The 20,554-nt window shown below is 43.7% G+C and overlaps 1 protein-coding gene and 2 long non-coding RNA genes across 4 annotated transcripts in view; 2 read left to right on the forward strand and 1 right to left on the reverse strand.

Moving 5' to 3' along the window:
- LOC121586273 overlaps nucleotides 1-15,916 on the forward strand; it is a 29,355-nt gene extending 13,439 nt beyond the window's left edge. The window contains exons 2-4 of the long non-coding RNA XR_006003923.2: nucleotides 13,063-13,142; nucleotides 13,299-13,435; nucleotides 15,875-15,916. This is a non-coding gene — a long non-coding RNA (uncharacterized LOC121586273). The remainder of the gene's footprint in view (nucleotides 1-13,062; nucleotides 13,143-13,298; nucleotides 13,436-15,874) is intronic.
- On the reverse strand, nucleotides 5,562-19,042 carry LOC121586271 (zinc finger and BTB domain-containing protein 22). Of its 2 annotated transcripts, none has more exons than XM_041902848.2 (4): nucleotides 18,798-19,042; nucleotides 9,514-9,725; nucleotides 8,292-9,111; nucleotides 5,562-7,050 (listed from the first exon to the last, which is right to left on the reverse strand). In XM_041902848.2, the coding sequence occupies exons 2-4, from the start codon at nucleotides 9,718-9,720 to the stop codon at nucleotides 5,933-5,935; spliced, it is 2,145 nt and encodes a 714-aa protein (XP_041758782.2). In that variant the 5' UTR covers nucleotides 9,721-9,725; nucleotides 18,798-19,042; the 3' UTR covers nucleotides 5,562-5,932. The 2 variants fall into 2 exon arrangements, with proteins under 2 accessions (XP_041758782.2, XP_041758781.2); XM_041902847.2 differs by having other exon boundaries at nucleotides 5,562-7,053; nucleotides 18,798-19,039.
- LOC121586272 lies at nucleotides 15,945-16,889 on the forward strand. Its single transcript, XR_006003922.2, has 3 exons — nucleotides 15,945-16,203; nucleotides 16,515-16,613; nucleotides 16,805-16,889. It is a non-coding gene; the product is annotated as an uncharacterized LOC121586272 (long non-coding RNA).
- Nucleotides 19,043-20,554: the final 1,512 nt, after the last annotated feature.

Consider the following 20,554-nt stretch of genomic DNA (forward strand, 5'->3'; position numbering starts at 1 on the left):
GGTCGAGAAACTGGGACCTGTCAACTACCGCGTACGGCAACCGGCCTTGGCCGTGTTATGGTCGGGACCCAGGACACCAACGGTACCAGTGGTGGTCCCGAGCAGTGAGGACCTCGACCCGGCCCAGAAGCAAGAGCTCCAGGAGCTTGTCGATCGGAACACGGTGGTGTTCTCCGAGAAGCCGGGCCGCACGACCCTCATTGAACACCACATCCGTACCTGGCCCGGGAAAATGGTAAGAAAGAGGCCGTATCGAATTCCGGAGGCTCGACGGAAGGCCGTGAAACAAGAAGTGGAGGCTATGCTGAGGATGGGGGTCGTCGAAGAGTCCCACAGTGCATGGTGTGCAGCCCCATCGTGTTGGTGCCCAAACCGGACGGTAGCCTCCCCCATGCCGAGGGTGGACGAGCTAATCGACCGATTGGGAAAGGCCCGGTACATCAGCACCCTTGACCTGACCAAAGGATATTGGCAGGTACCATTGGCAGCCTCCTCCCGGGAGAATGACGGCGTTCTTGACACGCGACGGTCTGTACCAGTATTGGGTGCTCCCATTCGGTCTCCACGGAGCTCCGCCCACATTCCAGCGACTGATGAACAGAGTGCTTCGACCCCACCAGTAGTACGCAGCGGCCTATCTGGATGATATCATCATCCACAGCCAAGGTTGGGAGGAGCACCTGACGCGCCTCCAGGCGGTGCTGGACGCGCTCAGACAAGCCGGGTTGACCGCAAACCCCAAGAAATGCAAGCTAGTGTTCGAGGAGGTGGAGTACCTGGGGTATTTGATCGGACGGGGGAACGTCAAGCCCCAGGAGAGGAAGGTTCATGCGGTACGTGACTGGCCCGTTCCACGCACCAATAATAATAATTATAATATAATATGCCATTTAGCAGACGCTTTTATCCAAAGCAGTCATGTGTGCATACATTTTTATGTATGGGTGGTCCCGGGGATCGAACCCACTACCCTGGCGTTACAAGCGCCATGCTCTACCAATTGAGCTACAGAGACACAGGTCAAGTCCTTCCTTGGACTGGCAGGATACTATAGCCGGTTTATACCCAACTTTGCGGCTATAGCTTCCCCCTTCACCGATCTAACCAGGGCCCGCCTCCCGAAAACAGTGAAATGGACGGACGAGACAGAAGCTGCGTTCAGCCATCTGAAGGAAGCACTGTGCTCCCATCTGATTCTCATAATGCCCGATTTCCAGGTGCCGATGGTGGTCCAGACGGATGCATGTGATACGGGGCGGTGCGTACAGCAGGTCAGCCACCAGGGGGAGACTCGTCGAGGCCTGGTAACAGATGGAGTATACATCACTTGGCGGTGGCGCCATCTGCTGGACGTACCAGGTCTCGACGGGCTCCCCGGACAGGACTAATTGGGCCTGATTGGGAGCTGGTGAGTAATTAAGGGCGGATTGCTCACCAGCAGTGCAAGGCCCATAAAGCTGGCAGAAGGGCAGCACATGGGAGAGGACTGGGGGAAGTAAGGTAACTTCTGTGTAGTTGGAGACGGTATCCTGGAGAGGATCTCATGGGGGAGACCTAACCTTTTCTTTTGATTATTTTATTAATAAACACCATTGAAACCGAGCTAATCTTACTCTGTCCGTGTCTGATCTGTGTACACACATACATATACATACACATATATACATATACACACATACATACACATACATATACACATCCTTTAAAAAAATATACACTGCTCAAAAAAATAAAGGGAACACTTAAACAACACAATGTAACTCCAAGTCAATCACACTTCTGTGAAATCAAACTGTCCACTTAGGAAGCAACACTGATTGACAATACATTTCACATGCTGTTGTGCAAATGGAATAGACAACAGGTGGAAATTATAGGCAATTAGCAAGACACCCCCAATAAAGGAGTGGTTCTGCAGGTGGTGACCACAGACCACTTCTCAGTTCCTATGCTTCCTGGCTGATGTTTTGGTCACTTTTGAATGCTGGCGTGCTTTCACTCTAGTGGTAGCATGAGACGGAGTCTACAACCCACACAAGTGGCTCAGGTAGTGCAGCTCATCCAGGATGGCACATCAATGCGAGCTGTGGCAGGAAGGTTTGCTGTGTCTGTCAGCGTAGTGTCCAGAGCATGGAGGCGCTACCAGGAGACAGGCCAGTACATCAGGAGACGTGGAGGAGGCCGTAGGAGGGCAACAACCCAGCAGCAGGACCGCTACCTCCACCTTTGTGCAAGGAGGAGCAGGAGGAGCACTGCCAGAGCCCTGCAAAATTACCTCCAGCAGGCCACAAATGTGCATGTGTCTGCTCAAACGGTCAGAAACAGACTCCATGAGGGTGGTATGAGGGCCCGACGTCCACAGGTGGGGGTTGTGCTTACAGCCCAACACCGTGCAGGACGTTTGGCATTTGCCAGAGAACACCAAGATTGGCAAATTCGCCACTGGCGCCCTGTGCTCTTCACAGATGAAAGCAGGTTCACACTGAGCACATGTGACAGACGTGACAGAGTCTGGAGACGCCGTGGAGAACGTTCTGCTGCCTGCAACATCCTCCAGCATGACCGGTTTGGCGGTGGGTCAGTCATGGTGTGGGGTGGCATTTCTTTGGGGGGCCGCACAGCCCTCCATGTGCTCGCCAGAGGTAGCCTGACTGCCATTAGGTACCGAGATGAGAGCCTCAGACCCCTTGTGAGACCATATGCTGGTGCGGTTGGCCCTGGGTTCCTCCTAATGCAAGACAATGCTAGACCTCATGTGGCTGGAGTGTGTCAGCAGTTCCTGCAAGAGGAAGGCATTGATGCTATGGACTGGCCCGCCCGTTCCCCAGACCTGAATCCAATTGAGCACATCTGGGACATCATGTCTCGCTCCATCCACCAACGCCACGTTGCACCAAAGACTGTCCAGGAGTTGGCAGATGCTTTAGTCCAGGTCTGGGAGGAGATCCCTCAGGAGACCATCCGCCACCTCATCAGGAGCATGCCCAGGCGTTGTAGGGAGGTCATACAGGCACGTGGAGGCCACACACACTACTGAGCCTAATTTTGACTTGTTTTAAGGACATTACATCAAAGTTGGATCAGCCTGTAGTGTGGTTTTCCACTTTAATTTTGAGTGTGACTCCAAATCCAGACCTCCATGGGTTGATAAATTTGATTTCCATTGATAATTTTTGTGTGATTTTGTTGTCAGCACATTCAACTATGTAAAGAAAAAAGTATTTAATAAGATTATTTCATTCATTCAGATCTAGGATGTGTTATTTTAGTGTTCCCTTTATTTTTCTGAGCAGTGTATTTCCCTTTATTATCTTCCAACCCCACCACCCCTTCCCTAACTGGAGAAAACTAGTGAACAACAATGCTTAGGCCTCTACTTCCATCTTATACATACTATATACATTTTATGGACACAGTCAATTTTACAATAATTCTATTTTGTTTGTTTTTACTCCTGAACTTCCTCTACCCTCAACCTCTCCGATCATTTTCATGATGTCCATCCGGTTTGCTTCTATATGCCATACCATCTCTTTCTAACTGTGCTCTTTCACAAAAGCTCTCAACCTATAACCTATATACTTATTATGGACACAGTATGCTTACATTATTAGTTATCTTGTTGTTATTGCTTGTTGTTAGATGTTATTAGTCCCATCCTTCAACTCCATTCAACACCACCCATCTATCTCTTAATACCATCCATATTGGATTTCTATTTGCCATATATTTTTCAACTGTACTATGATGTTTTACAAAAGTTCTGAACCTTTCTATTCTCATTGTTTCTACAGATTGCAAATAAACATTTTTGCTAAAAGTATTATTATATTATTGATCGATTGACTATGACTTTTCAGATCACCCAGTAATGCTATCTGCAGGGTTAGCTCCAGGTAAATATTGCAATCCTTTAGCCATTCCTGGACCTGTGTCCAAAAACAAGCTACATATGGACAGTACCAAAACATCTGCAGAGCTGGGAAGATTGTATCCCCCATATAAATAACATTCTATTGGTTGCAAGAATTGTATATAATAATTTAAATAAAAAAATTATAAGTTTAGAATCCGGTGTCGTTTTGCGTATTAGTTCATAAACACTATGCCATGGAATTGGTAAGTCAAAAATCTCTTCCCAACTATTTTGTAATCTATATGGGACGGCTGTCAATCTTTTGGTCCTTAAATTAAACTGGTATACTTTTTAATTCATCACAGTTTTCTTTAACCAATTATGTTCTTTAATGCAGGGCCGACAGACAAGTTCCTTACTTTTTCCCACTTCCACTTTCCTCTTCCATTTTTGCGGTAATGCTGCAATTATTTGGTTGTAATTTTGGGTAGAGCAGACATTTCCATGTTTTTGTTAGCTGCGACATGACTCCACCAGTTTTTTTAATCAAATAGTATATTTGTGTTTAACCACAATATTTGTTGCATTATTTGTTCTGTCGTTTCTGGAGGATTACGTTGAAATTGCAACCAACTTTCTATGGCTTGTTTTAGAAATAGTGATATTTGGGAGATGATTTCCTTTTCAAATAACTGAAAGTGAGAGGTTGAAAATCTGAATAAAGGGAAAAAGGCCATTCTTGAACATTGGGTGAGACAATCTTACTAATTTGCTAGAGAACCATTTCGGATTTAAGTATAACTTTTGTATGACTGAAGCTTTTAGTGATAGGTCTAATGCTTTAATATTTAATAATTTCTGTCCTCCGAATTCATATTCATTATATTAATAGGCCCGTTTAATTTTGTCTGGCTTGCCGTTCCAAATAAAATTGAATTGAAACTTCACAAGGCGTAGGCAAGACCATAAGCAAATAGGTCAACTGGGATAATACTAAAGAGTTAATCTGGGTGATTTTCCCACAAATTGACAGGTATTTACCTTTCCATGGCTTTCTTGGCATAGTGTCCTTCTACAGGTTTTGATCAACTGTGTGTACTATGTGTGCATCCCAAATGGCACCCTTTCCCCTATATAGTGCACTACTTTTGACCAGATGGTGCACTACATGCACTATATAATGAATATGGTGCCATTTGGGACGAAGCCTATGTGTGTGTTTGATCATGAAAACAGACCTAGCAGCAAACGAGGAGGAAAACAAGACATCATCCTTGCTGCGTTTAGCAAGAGAGACCCCTTCTGTTCCCTGTGAGTTCTGCTACTCATAATTATTGTAGAACTATATTTAGCCTGCATACACTTTAAATGAATATTCAGTAATGTCTTCAATATTCATGGGAAGCAAACCACCATACTTCTAGCATTCTGTAAGTTACCCAATATGACATGAATGACCCTGATAACTTATTGTTCAAACCATATCTGTGCAAACAATATTTTATTGTCTCAATTACATTCACAAGACGGCTCATGATAAGATCATTTGGCTCATTTAAATATACAAAATATCATGGGCGCAACTTTCACTCCCCACATTCTGAAATTGCATTTTTGTCCCCCCCAGTTTTATAATTGGAATGTGATACAAAACGAGGCAACTTTAGGACCATGCAACCTCCGAGCGGTCGGGTAGGCTGTTTGGAGTGTTTATCCGACTGGATAAAAAAATATATATAATTGATATATGTCCCCCCCCACTTCTAAAACCAAAGTTGCACTCACTGGTGCTCACATCACACTTCACAAACTTGTAAAACCACATGATTCACATCGAGCAAATGACATGTTTGTTCCCTCTTTCGAGATATCAATGACAGGGATAGTCTAAAGAAATAATAAAACCGAAATCTCCCTCATAGAATAGTTGTTCAAACAGGTGTATCAACATGGATCGGAGTGTTAATGGTTTACACATGGACCATTATGAACATAATCATCACCCTATCTAATACCAAATTCAGGTGCTGCGGGCCCTATATTCCACAATATTTCACCAGTCTCCCTCCTTTAGCTTCAGCTACTAAACCTGTCACTGGCTTCCTCCTTAAAGCTGTGACTAACCACAGTCCTTGACTGAGAGCCTATTTCAGCCCCAACCTCACCCCCTAACAACGCACTCATCCCAGACTCTGCCTCCCCTTGAAAGTCTGCCTGCTCCACTTTCACCTGCCCACCCTGTGAAAAATAAACCTCCCCCTCCTCGAACCCATAGGCATAACCATCATCCATGTCAGCGGCCTCTGTGGTGTTACTACTGGCAGCGGCTCCATCATAGCTGGCGGCCAGTCTCTCACAGCGGGCCTGGTGGCGCAGGAAACTGTCCCTCCAGATGACCTTCTTCCCACACAGGCCACACTCATAGGGCCGCAGCCCGCCGTGGGTCTTCAGGTGCTTGGTCAGGTGGTGCTTCATCTTGAAGCTCTTGGCGCACACGGGGCAAGCGAAGGGCCGCAGGTTGAGGTGCTGCATCTTGACGTGGCGGTCGCGCATACTCTTCAGTGTGTAGGCCTTCCCACAGTGGCAGAAGTGCACTTTTCCTGTGTAAGGGGCCCCGGCAAGGGAGACGGACGAGGAGGAAGATGGGATGGGGGGTGAGGAGGAAGGGGGGAATGGAGCAGGGGATGGGGACAGGTGGCAGCTGGAGGTGGGGGTTGGGGTACCACCACCATGGGTCATGTTTGCCCCATTGGGCCAGTTCAACTCTGGGGCCCCCAGGACAAAGTCATTGTCATCAGGACAGGCAGGTACTAAGGGTCTCTGAGAAACCTGTCCGGTGCCATCCTCAATCTCATCATAGGTTTCCCTTCGAAAGGCACCATCCGCAAATCGGCCAAAGTCCACTTCCTCCTCGTCATCTTCTTTGTCGTCTTCTCTTCTGTAGTCTTCCTCTCCAGCTTGCGGCCTAGCTACTTGCTGAGACCAGGGACTGGCCTGCCACTGCATTTGGGTCGATGGTGTAGGAGCTGAGCAGGAGGGTCCAGGAATCACCTCATCTGGTTCCCCAGCATGGGGAGAAGTCAGGGCTGAGCATCTCCCCAACTGTCTCTCCTCTTTCTTCTGCAGCTCCCCTGAGCTCTTTCTCCCCTCTGGCTGTCCTCCCTCCTCACCTTGGTGTACACTAGTGTGGAAGTCTACTGGAGAAATACAAACAGAGAGATGTACAATGGACATACACTACCGTTCAAAAGTTTGGGGTCACATAGAAATGTCCATGTTTTCGAAAGAAAATCATTTTTTTTGTCCATTAAAATAACATCAAATTGATCAGAAATACAGTGTAGACATTGTTAATGTTGTAAACGGCTATTGTAGCTGGAAACTGCTAATTTGTTATGGAATATCTACATAGGCGTACAGAGGCCCATTATCAGCAACCATCAGTCCTGTGTTCCAATGGCACATTGTGTTTGCTAATCCAAGTTTATCATTTTAAAAGGCTAATTGATCATTAGAAAACCCTTTTGCAATTATGTTAGCACAGCTGAAAACGGTTGTGCTGATTAAAGAAGCAATAAAACTGGCCTTCTTGAGACTAGTTGAGTATCTGGAGCATCAGCAATTGTGGGTTCGATTACAGGCTCAAAATGGCCAGAAACAAATAACTTTCTTCTGAAACTCGTCAGCATATTCTTGTTCTGAGAAATGAAATTGCCAAGAAATTGAAGATCTCGTACAACGCTGTGTACTACTCCCTTCACAGAACAGCGCAAACTGGCTCTAACCAGAATAGAAAGAGGAGTGGGAGGTCCCAGTGCACAACTGAGCAAGAGGACAAATACATTAGAGTGTCTAGTTTGAGAAACAGACGCCTCACATGTCCTCAACTGGTAGCTTCATTAAATAGTACCCGCAAAACACCAGTCTCAATGTCAACAGTGAGGAGGCGACTCCGGGATGCTGACCTTCTAGGCAGAGTTGCAGAGAAAAAGCCATATCTCAGACTGGCCAATACAAATAAAAGATTAAGATGGGCAGTCTGAAATATGGCTTTTGAGACTGGTGTTTTGCGGGTACTATTTAATGAAGCTGCCAGTTGACGACCTGTGAGGCGCCTGTTTATTAAATTATAGTTTTAACCATGTTTTGAGGCTATATAGTGTTTGTACATTACTTTGTTTACAAACATTGGAGTAAAACAAGGTTGCATTTTGGGTTCTGATGGGGTATGACTTATAAATGAATGACTTATAAATGAATGATATGTACACATTGATTATTGAAGAATATAACTTATAAAGAATATATATATATATATATATATATATATATATATACTGTATATAAAAACAAATATATAAACAAATATAAACACTTTATAAACACATATCAATGTCCAAGTCCTGTTTACATTTCACATTCTAGGACTACTTACCAGAGTGTCCTCTCCGCTCAGGACCCTCCCTCTTCTCCTCTTCCAACTCTTCTCCCATTCCTTCATTTGCTTCAATCCCTCTTTCAGTCCCCCTCTTCTCCTGAGGCTCTTCTCCAAAGCCCTCTCCACTTCCTCTATCCCTGCCATGCAGTTTCTCAGCACTTGGTGGTGCTGCCCTCTGTCTCAGTCTAGGTCTCAGTCTCAATGCCTCACCAGGAAACCCCCCATGCCTGGTGTGGCTATGGTCCAGTCCTCTCCCATCATGATGTCCTAGGGGGCTGGCTTTGCTGTGGCTGGACATCCACACCTCCTCACAGCTGGAGTAGTCACTCTCCCCAGCAGGGTGGGAGTCCAGCTGTGAGTCAGCTAGGTGCTGGACAGGCATGGAAATGGCTGGCTGGGGTGAGGGCCTGGGGTGGCCCCACCTGGGGAACTGATGGGGCCTCCTCCACGTGGCCAATGGAGGCAGAGCATTCTGCTCCTGGCCGTAGGTCCTCTTCTCCTTCTCTTTCCCCTCTCTCTCCATGTATAGGCAGTCAGTGCTGCTTGGGGACTGCTGCCTTGAGGAGGCACCATGGTGTGTGCCAGCTGCAACATCCCCAGGGTTGCATTCTGCTAGAGGTCGAGGTCTCTTCAGGATCTCTGTGCATTTGTCAACTATATGCCACATCTGGAGAAAGCTGGCTACCGTCACGTAGTTGACAATGTCATCACGCACTATGCTCAGTTGGCCGGTGTAGGCTGAACTCAGGACACTTTCAAAGGCCACAGGGTCCATGACAGAGGGCAGAGAAACTGTCGTCACATTCTTCAGCAACACCTGGTGAAAGTGATGAAAAAAATACATTCTAACTAGGATTTCACAGTACATCTATTTTTCCAGACAACAATGTAGAACAGAGGTGCACATGACAGAGCAAAGACACAAACTCCTCCTGTGTAGAGACAGGCAAAGACTGACATGTCTCTCTCTAATACACTCGTCACGGAAACCCAGACCTAGGCAACAGCAGTGACTAGCATATGTTTGGGATTAATGACGGACTCTCTTGGTAACTTTGAAAAGGGGAAAAAAATGTTCAGGGGAGGGTCCTCTTCAGACAGACATAGGCTAGTCACATAGGCTAACTCCGCCTTTTCCTCTATGCCAAACTGACATTGTTTACGTACAGACGTGTGAGACTACTAATACACACACTTATAAGCACACAGACAGACAAACCTGATCATGAAAGTATGGCGAGGAGGCAGCCAGCACACAGCGGTGGGCCCTGAACACCTGTCCCTGCACCTGGATTGAAAGGTCACAGAGCCGGCCCTCCTCCCGCTGTCGATTCAGGCTGTCCAAAACTGCTGCACGCACACTGGGGAAACATACTTGGACCACCGGGCCAGCAGGAGCACCAGAGACAATGCAGCCGTGATCCATTGAGCCTAATCCAAGGAAGAATAAAATGCTGTTAGCTAGCTAGATCCTTGGGACGTCCCTAAACTCCCTACCCCAAACCATAACATTAACCCCTACCCTTACCTTTACCATTTAAAATGTCAACTTCAATGGAGAAGGGTGCCATTGCGGCCCGCAATTCGGGGCGTTCCTGTATGTGGGCATTCCTGCATCTGCAGGAACCCCTCTTTATACTTCTATTGGTCAATTTTTAAGCTAGGACAGGCGGGAGGTGGGAGCGCTCCAGTACAGTAGGTTCCCATTGGATGCCAACCGCTTTTAAACCCCACATGCAGGAATGACCCCGCAATCACACACTATTGCTTCAATGGGCGGTAGGGATGTCCCAAGGATCCCATATCGCAAAGACCTAGCAGTTACCTGTGCTTTTTGAAGATATATAGCTAGCAGTCTGACTATGGTGGTGGAGGATAATTTACCCAAGATGTTAATTTGTTCGTTAGCTAGTGCGTTTCATATTCCTAGGTTTAGGATCATCTCCAATTTACTGGCGAATGCAATGCAGTGTGGGCAAAGATTCTTATAACTAACCCAAGATAGACCACAGCCTGTCATTTCCAATGGGAGCAAATGAATCATAGTGGGCAGAACAAGCAAGGAGGTGGGCAGAGCCAAGCATGAGCTAGTGAGATCCTATTGGCGCGTTCTAGCATGTATTCGCATATTTCCGCTAGGGAATGCCTACTTTGTGAAGCACCCGTGTGTCATCTTTGTATCTGTACCATTGTAGTGTCTGTGACAGCATGGGAATTTTGAAGTAGTACATTTTCTTCTTAACGATTGGCTGATCCCTCCTGATGACCCGGTTGGACATGACTCCAACAGGGTCACCAGGAGGGATCTGCCAATGAAGTTGGAAGTCCCACCCAGTTGACTACATTAAAATGGCGCTGCCCTTCAATGCCCTTTATTGGGCTCCCGAGTGGCGCAGTGGTCTAAGGCACTGCATCTCAGTGCTTGAGGCGTCACTACAGACCCCCAGGTTCGATTCCAGGCATTATCACAACCGGCCGTGATTGGGAGTCCCATAGGGCGGCGCACAATTGGCCCAGCGTCGTCCGGGTTTGGCCGGTGTAGGCCGTCATTGTAAATAAGAATTTGTTCTTAACTGACTTGCCTAGTTAAATAAAGGTAAACAAATAAAAATAACTTTTAAAAAACAATAAAATGTAAAAATACAACAACAACAAAATATGCCACTGCCATGCTAATATGGCCTTTTGGCCACTAGCAGGTAGCTTAGTGGTTAAGAGCATTGTGCCAGTTACCGAAAGGTCGCTGGTTCTAATCCCCAAGCCGACTAGGTGAAAAATCTGTCGATGTGCCCTTGAGCAAGGCACTTAACCCTAATTGCTCCTGTAAGTCGCTCTGGATAAGAGCGTCTGCTAAATAAATAAAAAATAATAATAAAAAAATTGAGGCATCTATCATTCTCTATGGCGTGTGAAACAACTCAATTCGCCCTTGTACAGTAAACTGCAGTTATTCTGCAATTACTGCGTCCAAAATACCGCAGTTACTGCACTTTTACTGCAGTTTCAAAACTGCAATCTTTTTTTTGTAAGGGGGCGATTAACTTTTTCAAGAGTAGGGCCATTTGAGGTTTTTATTCGGCAGGTGATTAAATACCAATTTTAAAAAACAAAGAAATGTGATATATTTCACCTCAAAGTCATCATTTTACATTACATTTACATTTACATTTTAGTCATTTAGCAGACGCTCTTATCCAGAGCGACTTACAGGAGCAATTAGGGTTAAGTGCCTTGCTCAAGGGCACATCGACAGATTTTTCACCTAGTCGGCTCGGGGATTAGAACCAGCGACCTTTCGGTTACTGGCACAACGCTCTTAACCACTAAGCTACCTGCCGGCCCCACAAATTTGCTAGGTCATTAGAAGCTCAAATTTGTGACAGTCTTTGCGGCCCTATAGCTATCAGAGATGGTCTGTAATTTAGAGAATCTCCAATGCTATAACTTTTACAACAGGCTATGGCAGTGTTTTTTGTAATTGCTGTCCATCCAATTGAAAAGTGCACATTCACTTCCATAACATTTGTTCTAGGCTACCAGCACGCAAGATAAACATGCACAATAATACAGGATACCCTTACAAAATGTAATTGCCATTAAAATGCAGTAAAACTGAAATAATGGTTGTTTAATTAATGATATCTGGATTGCTTGCTGTGTGTGTTGGCTTCTAATGGTAATCTTTTGTAATGTGTTAGCTAACTGCACTGTTTTTTGTGCTGCACATTTTCTTCTGTTCCACTGAATGCCGTTTTGATGTTCTATTATGAATAACTACATTTATTTTCAGAATTTAACAAATAAAACGTAGGCCTATGTATTTTATTTAAATATCCTACTACAATCCACCAGGATTTTATTTATTTAATTATTGTACCTGAATTTGACCCGGAAAATATGACTATTACATTTTCACTTAAAGCTTTTAAGCAAATAACAATGCATACAGTAATTGTATTTTAATTTCAGTAGCTAAATAAGGAGGTAGGCATATAAATTCCAGCTAAAGCAAATAAATATTTTTTGTTTCACTACCCCGTACAGTAGGTGGCGGCAGTGTACGAAGGTGGTCTGCCATAAAACCTTAAAGAAGAAGAAGCAGAAATTCCAGCTAAAACTTGGATTGAAATATGTGCTTCACGCGCAGGCAGCCAGCTTGAGCGCGTCAACATTCCAATATGATTCCATATGGCAGTTGAGACAGAGCACCCGATAAAGCTACACAACAACGACAGTTTCTGTAAATTTACACACAAAATAAATTTTACATTTACATCCCACCCTGAATGTAAGCCAGGGCGGGATCAGCCAGAGGCGGCTTCCCGCATGCGCGATTCATTTGCAGTCTGGACGCGGAGGGGTGAACATCTCCTGCTCTGACTGCAGCTGGGAGGGACTGCTGCGCAAGGACTGGGCCGCCTGTGAGTGCTTTAGGACGGGGTTGGGGCCCAGGGCAGCACCCGCTGCTCGTTGAGAAGAGTAAGAACGATACGTGCTTTCACGTCAGAGTCTCCAAAAGTCTCCAATAACACCAGAAAAAGTCGCTAGATTTGTCGCTAGTCGCGTTTTTGAAAATGTGTTGCTAGAAGGGTCTGAATACTCGCTAAATACAGCGACAAAGTCGCTAAGTTGGCAACACTGCAGAGATCCTTGTATTTTGTTTTTGAAAATACCATACATTTTGCCTATCCCTGCCCCCCATCAACACACATTCTAAGGTTACACCTCTCAACTGCCTTTTTCAATTCTTGATTCTCTGTTTTTGCAGGAATCTTCTAGCTTGGATGGAAGGATGGCAGGAACAAATGGAAGGAGTACATAAGTTATCCAGCCTGCTGACTAAGAAATGTAAATAGCCTATGCTTTGCTGTCTATCTCGCTCTCCGTCCGTCTGCCTAACTCCCAGATTGCTGAGGAGCAACATAGCCAATGTACTTGCTAGGCTAAGTCTAACTTACTGAAGACCTTACGTAATTGTTAATCATAATTCCTCTGTCTTTACAGTTCCTGAAATATGTCAATGACCTGATGCCTCTACAGCAGTGATTGTCCACCCACTCAGTTACCAGTGTCCTATTCTGCCACATTCCAGGGAGAGAGCAGAACCACCCCTCCTTAGATCCATACTCATTGACAGTAAGGTGTGTGCAAAATATTGATGTTTGATACTCTGATCTTAAATGTATATTGATTCCTACTAACCAGCTTTGTAAAAGGTAGGTTTGTACTAGCTATGCTGATGATCATTAATGTTCAGGTTTCACTGAGACTGGGTTCCCCAAGAGACATGCTATTCAGCTGCCCTTGATTGTCTGGTCTTACACTCTTAGAAAAAAAGGTGGTATCTAGAACCTAAAAGGGTTTATCGGCTGTCCCCATAGGAGAACACTTTGAATAACCTTTTTTGGTTTCAGGTAGAACCCTTTTGGGTTCCAGGTAGAACCCGTTCCACAGAGGGTTCTACATGGAAACCAAAAGGGTTATCCTATGAGGACAGGCGAAGAACCCCTTTGGAACACTTTCTTTTTAAAGAGAGTAGTGTAAGTAGATCCAATAGGCTCTATGCACGCATCACTTCTGCATTGGCGTAAGGATGCTTGGGCATTTCCGGTTACCGGAAAAAAAACAGACAGTGACAGTAGTCCGTTATGATGCAGAGATGAAGTTTACAAGGTGTTTGCTGGAGTTGCCTAAAGTATCTGTTAATGATATACGGTGGGTCGTCCGGACATCCAGTACGACACCATGTAGCAAACTGGATAAAGGCTTCAAATTTTACGTTTCTTCTTTTCTTTGCAACTTTGAAGGTAATATGCTAACGCTAGCTAGCCTGAGCTAGAAGCATTGCTTTGGTGTTTTAAGTCATGACTCCGTCCTGCTTCAGGTTAATCATGCTTTAAATAAAAGTTTAATCATGTGTATATACACCTCTCACTTCATGTGTTTGTACTTTTATGAAAGTATCAGGTAAAAACAGGGCTACAAATTAGATCTGTGAGAGCCCACTGCTACCGCTCAATGAAGAAACTAAAGCCACCACACCAGCTGAGAGTAGGACTAGATTAAGTGACACGTTCTAAGTTCTGTTGAACTTGTTCAAGGTTCCGTTCATCACATGTTTTACTCGTTTAATGTTACCACAGCTTTGATTGCCATTGCTAAGAGAACACTTTAGAACTTTAGTGGTTTTCACGATAGCTGAACAGTGGTAGCCTAATACAGACCAGGGTAGCTGAGTGGGAATTGCCATGCTTTGTTGTTGGGTCTGTTGTAAACAAATTGGAGTTTGGTTTGAAATGTAAACAATAATGAGATTACTACTTTTTCCTGACTTGATGACTGCAATGACAGTAACATATTCCACTCAGCTATTCTTCAAACTGCTGATGTTCTACTCAAAACTGTCCTGTCATCTTTACTTCTTTCTTTATAAACATATGGCCCAACATCCTTGCTTTTGTACTTGATGTTTCTACTTTTCAAGAGGAATTAGGAGCAAAACCTTCATTCTACTGTTGTTATTGGTACTAGGCTACAATGTTGCACCACTCACCTACTGCTCTGCCAATACTGTTTGAAGGTAGGTAAATGGCACAAGACAATAGGTAAGTGGTGGGAGACAGTATAGCCAAGTGGTGCAAGACAGTAGGAAAGTCATGCAGAAAGCACAAAAGTGACACGAGACAGTAAATAAGTTGCTTACACCAGTAAAAAGTAGAAAGAACAAGTTTTGCTCCTACTCCTGCTGCTGTAGACCCTCGTCTTTCAAAACCCATTAAATTATGCTTCTGTGTATTTCAGATGACATTGCGTGATTCACAGCCAGTTGTGCTTGTTAAAAGTTACTGTTCCTGTGTGGCTGGGTGTGGGATATGCAATCATTTGGTTGCATTACTATATCAGACTGCCCATTACTCTGAATGTGGCATGTCTGTCGTCCCTCCTGTACTTTCGTGCACTGAAACAGAGCAGAAGTGGCATAAACCACGAACAATGGTTTGTATCATTTCAATACCAGACAGTTGTGTCACATGCATACTAGCATCTCTCCTAATACCATCTCATAAATAAATAGGGAGTGAAGCCAGGACCTGTGGATGCCATGGTTGTAGTGAAGCCCAAACCAGATGCTACTCCGGCAAGCGGAATTAGGTATGCAGAGTCCAATTAAATAGGCAGACTACAATGTGTTGTGAAATAAATGTTATTAATCGCTGTTAGATGTCTAGAAGATGGCTGGAAGAGCTGTCATCCCGTTTTTGAAAGGACACTTTCGTACGTTTACACGTCATCGTGTTATAAGTCAAGACGAAGTATTACAAGTAAAAACATTAACATAAACATTAACATAAACAACGACGAAAATTAACCGTTTCGGATGTTTTTGATGACAAGCATTCAATGCTAGCATACGGTAGCACAGCATTCTACGATAACCGGAAGTTTACATCCATCCTGAGATTTAACCGGAAATACGTCATGCTCGCCTGTGCATATCGCCAATTGAAATAGCGTCACTTCTAATAATATACGATTGTAAAGCAAATAAAATCCTATTTTAACTCGCCTTTTTTTCCCAGGTGCAAAACCCTTGTGTCCTAATTCAACAGACACGTCCCTTGGTGAGTCATGTAAAGTTTCTCCCTTGCTCATTCTCCTTTTCGCTCACTCAAACACGTGTGCAGATGCAGAGAAGAGGAAGAGATTTGCCATTTCCACCCATTTCTAGCACTGTTTGTTGCAGGAATGGTATGACCAACAACTTTTGAACAATTTAATATTTATTGTCTCTTATTGCCTCTTTATGCATACTTGAATTTTTGCATTGAACTTTCTTTTTTTAAGACTGCCAAGCTGTCCTCAATTGGGGAACCTCTGACTGGGACAATGTCCTCAGGATTATGGAGCGGTGTGTTTATAAAAAGTTGTTTGAATATTACAACATGTTTTAGGATTAAGCAAAACTTTACCATTTAGAGAGGAGTTAAACATTTTCATTATACAACTGTCTAATTTTGATAGCCTCTTAAAAAATTTCAGATTGATGACCAATGAATTAATGTCCCACTTCAATATGAAGGGACAGAGGAGCAAACATGCCTTTGCTACAACTTTTAGTAGATTCTGACAGTTACAAATATTTTACTGTGCGTTACCGTTATCTCGTGTCCTGCATGCCCACATTATGTCAATCGTTAATTTCTTTTTTTCTTCTTACAGTAAGTGTCATGAAAAGTGAAACGCTCAGTAAGTTGATGTGTTGCGGGCCCTCTGGAAATTCACGAAATGTTCCCGAGTCATGTTGGAGAAGGACGCAAAGTATGTATATGAGCAAGTTGCTCATTTTTAAAGACATCTCTAAGCTATAACTGCCACAAAACTCAACTACTACCATGGAAATAATTTTAGTCAGCTGAGTCCACAAAGTTTCTTCAAGAATGTCCTTTTCTAGTTTGCTTATAAAATCTCAAATTAATAAAGTTGTAATGCACTGATTCTCTTCACTGCAGAACTGACCCGTCACACAACTCTTCGAGGGCCACTACGCTCTAGATCGCCTTCTGTGCTCAGAGGTCCTTGATGAGGATCTACCCCATCACACCACTCTTATTAATCATTAATCAAATAAAACAATGGGCCTTTATATACTACCAGTGTTTCTATGCATGTCATTTCTGTGGGTAAATTATGAAACAATTACTGTATGCAGATGTGCGAAAAATGTGATTGCTTGATCTATTTTAAATGTAAGAATATGTTGCTGATTAACTTTAATTGGGGACTATTGAAACAAATAGAAATGTAATGAACAATGTTTTCAATATCCAACTTTATCCTCTGCAATACTTTTTACAAAGGTGCTATCTAGAACCTAAAAGGGTTATTCGGCTGTTCCCATAGGAGAACCCTTTGAAGAACCCTTTTGGTTTCAGGTAGAACCCTTCTATGCAGGACCCTTTCCAAAGAGGGTTCTACATGGAACCAAAATGGCTTCTCCCTGGAACTAAAAAGGGTTATTCTATGGGAACAGCCAAAGAACCCTTTTGGAACCCTTTTTTCAAAGAGTGTAGGTAATAAGCTGTAGTCAGGTGGTCATTACCAGGTTATGACAAGGTCTTAACTATGACCAGTAGGCTACATATGGCGGTCAGATTTTTTTTTTTTTTTTTTACTTTTTCAACCAGTTTGCGACCAGAATAAGACATCATAAAAATAAGTCATATTGACTTATTTTCAACCAGGTTTGCCCACTGAGAAGCCTCCCTCTTTAGTGTGAGTGAAGTGAGTTAGGAACAACTGAATGTATGTGTAGTAGAAGTAGTTTTGACATACAAACTTTATATGTCTGAACTCAGAATCAAATATGCTTCCCAAAAATAACATGTTCGCTGTGGTAGAATGTTTATTTTGACTGGCAATTTTCTGCATTTATCAGAGTGCCATCAGGTAGCCTGATTTCAGTTGTTTCCATGTAAACAGGATTATTAGGGGAATCGTTCTTCTTGCAAAGCATGTAAATGTTTTTATCGAACTATTATATTAATCTGACTATCCACAATCATCACATTATTGTGTGCATGTAACCATACTCATTGGATCAAATCATCACTGGGCCCAGCCAGAAGCTGTAGTTAGCGAACTTGCAACATTGTATCAACTAGCCTATTCTGGGCCCTCAGAGTTTCCTGGGCCAGTGAGCTCGGGACAGACAGCAGTTTTTTATGACGTTTCCACTGGATATATGGGATCATGATATTTTGCTTTTTCACACCGAGGCTTGGTGATTATCGAGCCCGAGGGAGCGAAACAGCGGCCCTCTATATGTAACCCATGTATCTGATGCAATACTTTTTTGGCCCAGACAGCATCAGATACATGGTCTACAAATATTAAGACGGAGGGGCGCTGTTTCGCTCGCTTGGATGCTTTAACTGAGATGTATGCGTCTTTCTGTCGGTGCGCATCTCGATTAAATAAATGATCAATATTTAAATATTTTATTTGGAGGGGCAAGGAGGTACGGTAGGGCGGCCCAGGCCCCGTAAGGCCGACAATAACGCCGGCCCTGAGTTTTGGGAACCATCTCGCTCCATCTTCTCCCACTGGGCTTCCACTTATCAACGTTTGGTGGCGAGTGGCGTGGAAACGCCAAACGGATGCTTCAGATTTATACATCCGGTGAAACATCTGGTTCTATATGTGGTGTGGCCAGCTAGCTAGTTAGCGTGCTAACATTATCTAGCTACATTAGCTAGCTAGCTACAACCAGAAAGGGTTGAAAGGCCCAACGGTAATCTTCGCAGCCCTAACCTTGCGCAAATTCATTGTCAGTCTGATATAGCCAAGAACAGTGAACATTAGCAAGACCGAAAATTGTCTATCTAGTCCATTCAACTCGTAGTCAGTAGTTAGCTAGTTAGCAACCTAGCTAGCTAGTCAGGCTAGCTATGTTAGCATGAAACAAAATGTGTGCAATTCCATTAGCTTTAGTTAGCTAATTACCTCTTTTTTCAGGTTCTCCAAACGCGAAACGAGTCTTCAAAATATGCCAGTGATTTCAGCTAAAGCACTGTCTTTGCAGCGTTGTTCAATCACCCAGTCCTTCTCGTTTGGTAACGCACACTCAACTCGACACAGTTCCATCATGTCAAGTGGGTGTTGGGTGGGAGTGTAGAGCTTGTCTGTGACCGTGCCCATCATGTACCAAGTTCCAACCATTGCTAACTCATGTAGCAACCATTGCTAACTCATGTAGTTACAGTAGCACAGAACTAAAATAATCTAGGCTGGGCATCTTATCTACCCCTCTTTATTTATTGTCAATATACCCGATTCCTAGAACTATCCATCCATTATCAGAGGCTGATAATCATTAGAGGCATGGTCATTATAGCCTTGGCACTTTTAGTAATGAATTATCTATATATTAATCTATTTATTAGGAGTTTAGGCCTATCATCACAATGAACATAATAAAAAGACAAGAATACTTGTGACTGGATGATTTTAATTTTAAAAGAATGTGGACTACTTAACCTTTATTCATGATTTATCCATTAATTAATTAGCTATTACCATTAGAATATCCATATAAAAAGGCTGGCTGCTACATTCTTGTCCCTTTTTTCATTACAATAAGCATCTTATAATATAGGCTGTTGTGTCTGTAGGTTTGAGTAAATGTATTGGAGGGTATACGCAAGTAAATGCAGTTGACCTAACTTTTGCAGAAAAATTCATTGAAAGTATAGGGAGCATTACTTTTTTCACCGCAACCAGCGATCAAAGTTTACCCACCTATTGTTTTTACCACTACATCAAAGGCCATGTGGTAAAGGGACTAGCACACCGTCTGCTTTGAGTTACACCCATAGACTTAGATAGAAATCGCTTTATTGTATATGTCCCATTACGGCATCTTTGAGAGCATGGGCAGTGCCATTGAGGCCATCTCCATTTTGAAGTAGTCCATTTTCTTCTTCAGCTACTTCTATGAGTTGGCAAGCAAACTGAAAGGGTGCATACTGCCACCTGTAGTTTGTTGTTTGAACAGGTACAAAGCCAAATGTAATGCCAACTGCAGTTATGGAATATTTGCTCACAAGTATAATTCATTGGCTGATCCCTTGTGATGACCCGGATGGATTCATGTGATCCTTCCTTAACCCATGGGAAGTCCCACCCAGTTAACTACTTAAAAATTATGAAAGTCCTCAATGGCCCTGCCAATGCTAAAACAGGCTTTTAGGCACTAGAGTCCTTTATCTATATACATGGGTCCACCAGACCTCAAAGGTCAATGTTGGTCTCTAGCCTAAGCTCACATACAGGGAGACTAAACTCTCTCAAGAGGCAACCTGCTAACCCCAAAACAGGAGCAAACTGACAACAAAGGCCTGAGAGAGAGACTACAGGGATTATACTACCAATGTAGCGATTTTATTGGTAACAGCTCCGTGGTGTGGCATGAACCAACAACCCTCCTAAGTGTGAGCACACTGTCACCTGTGCCATGAAGATTCAGACCTCTTGGCATATAGTGTAGCAGATCCCAATGAGATCTGGAGCAGTTGCAATCATTTTCAATGTATTTCCTATTGTCAGGGGAAAGGGAACAATAGCAGAACATATGGCAGTCTCGTCTCGCTCAACAGGCCTTCCTCCTGCACAGAGCCACACACAACAAGAACAATCCCAACATAGGTGTGCTGAAACTCCCCATTATGAGTAGTGAGGTAAACTGGGCTCAGTGTGCCTGG

This window comes from Coregonus clupeaformis, chromosome 17 (genome assembly GCF_020615455.1).
Source record: "Coregonus clupeaformis isolate EN_2021a chromosome 17, ASM2061545v1, whole genome shotgun sequence".
Taxonomy (NCBI): Eukaryota; Metazoa; Chordata; class Actinopteri; order Salmoniformes; family Salmonidae; genus Coregonus; species Coregonus clupeaformis.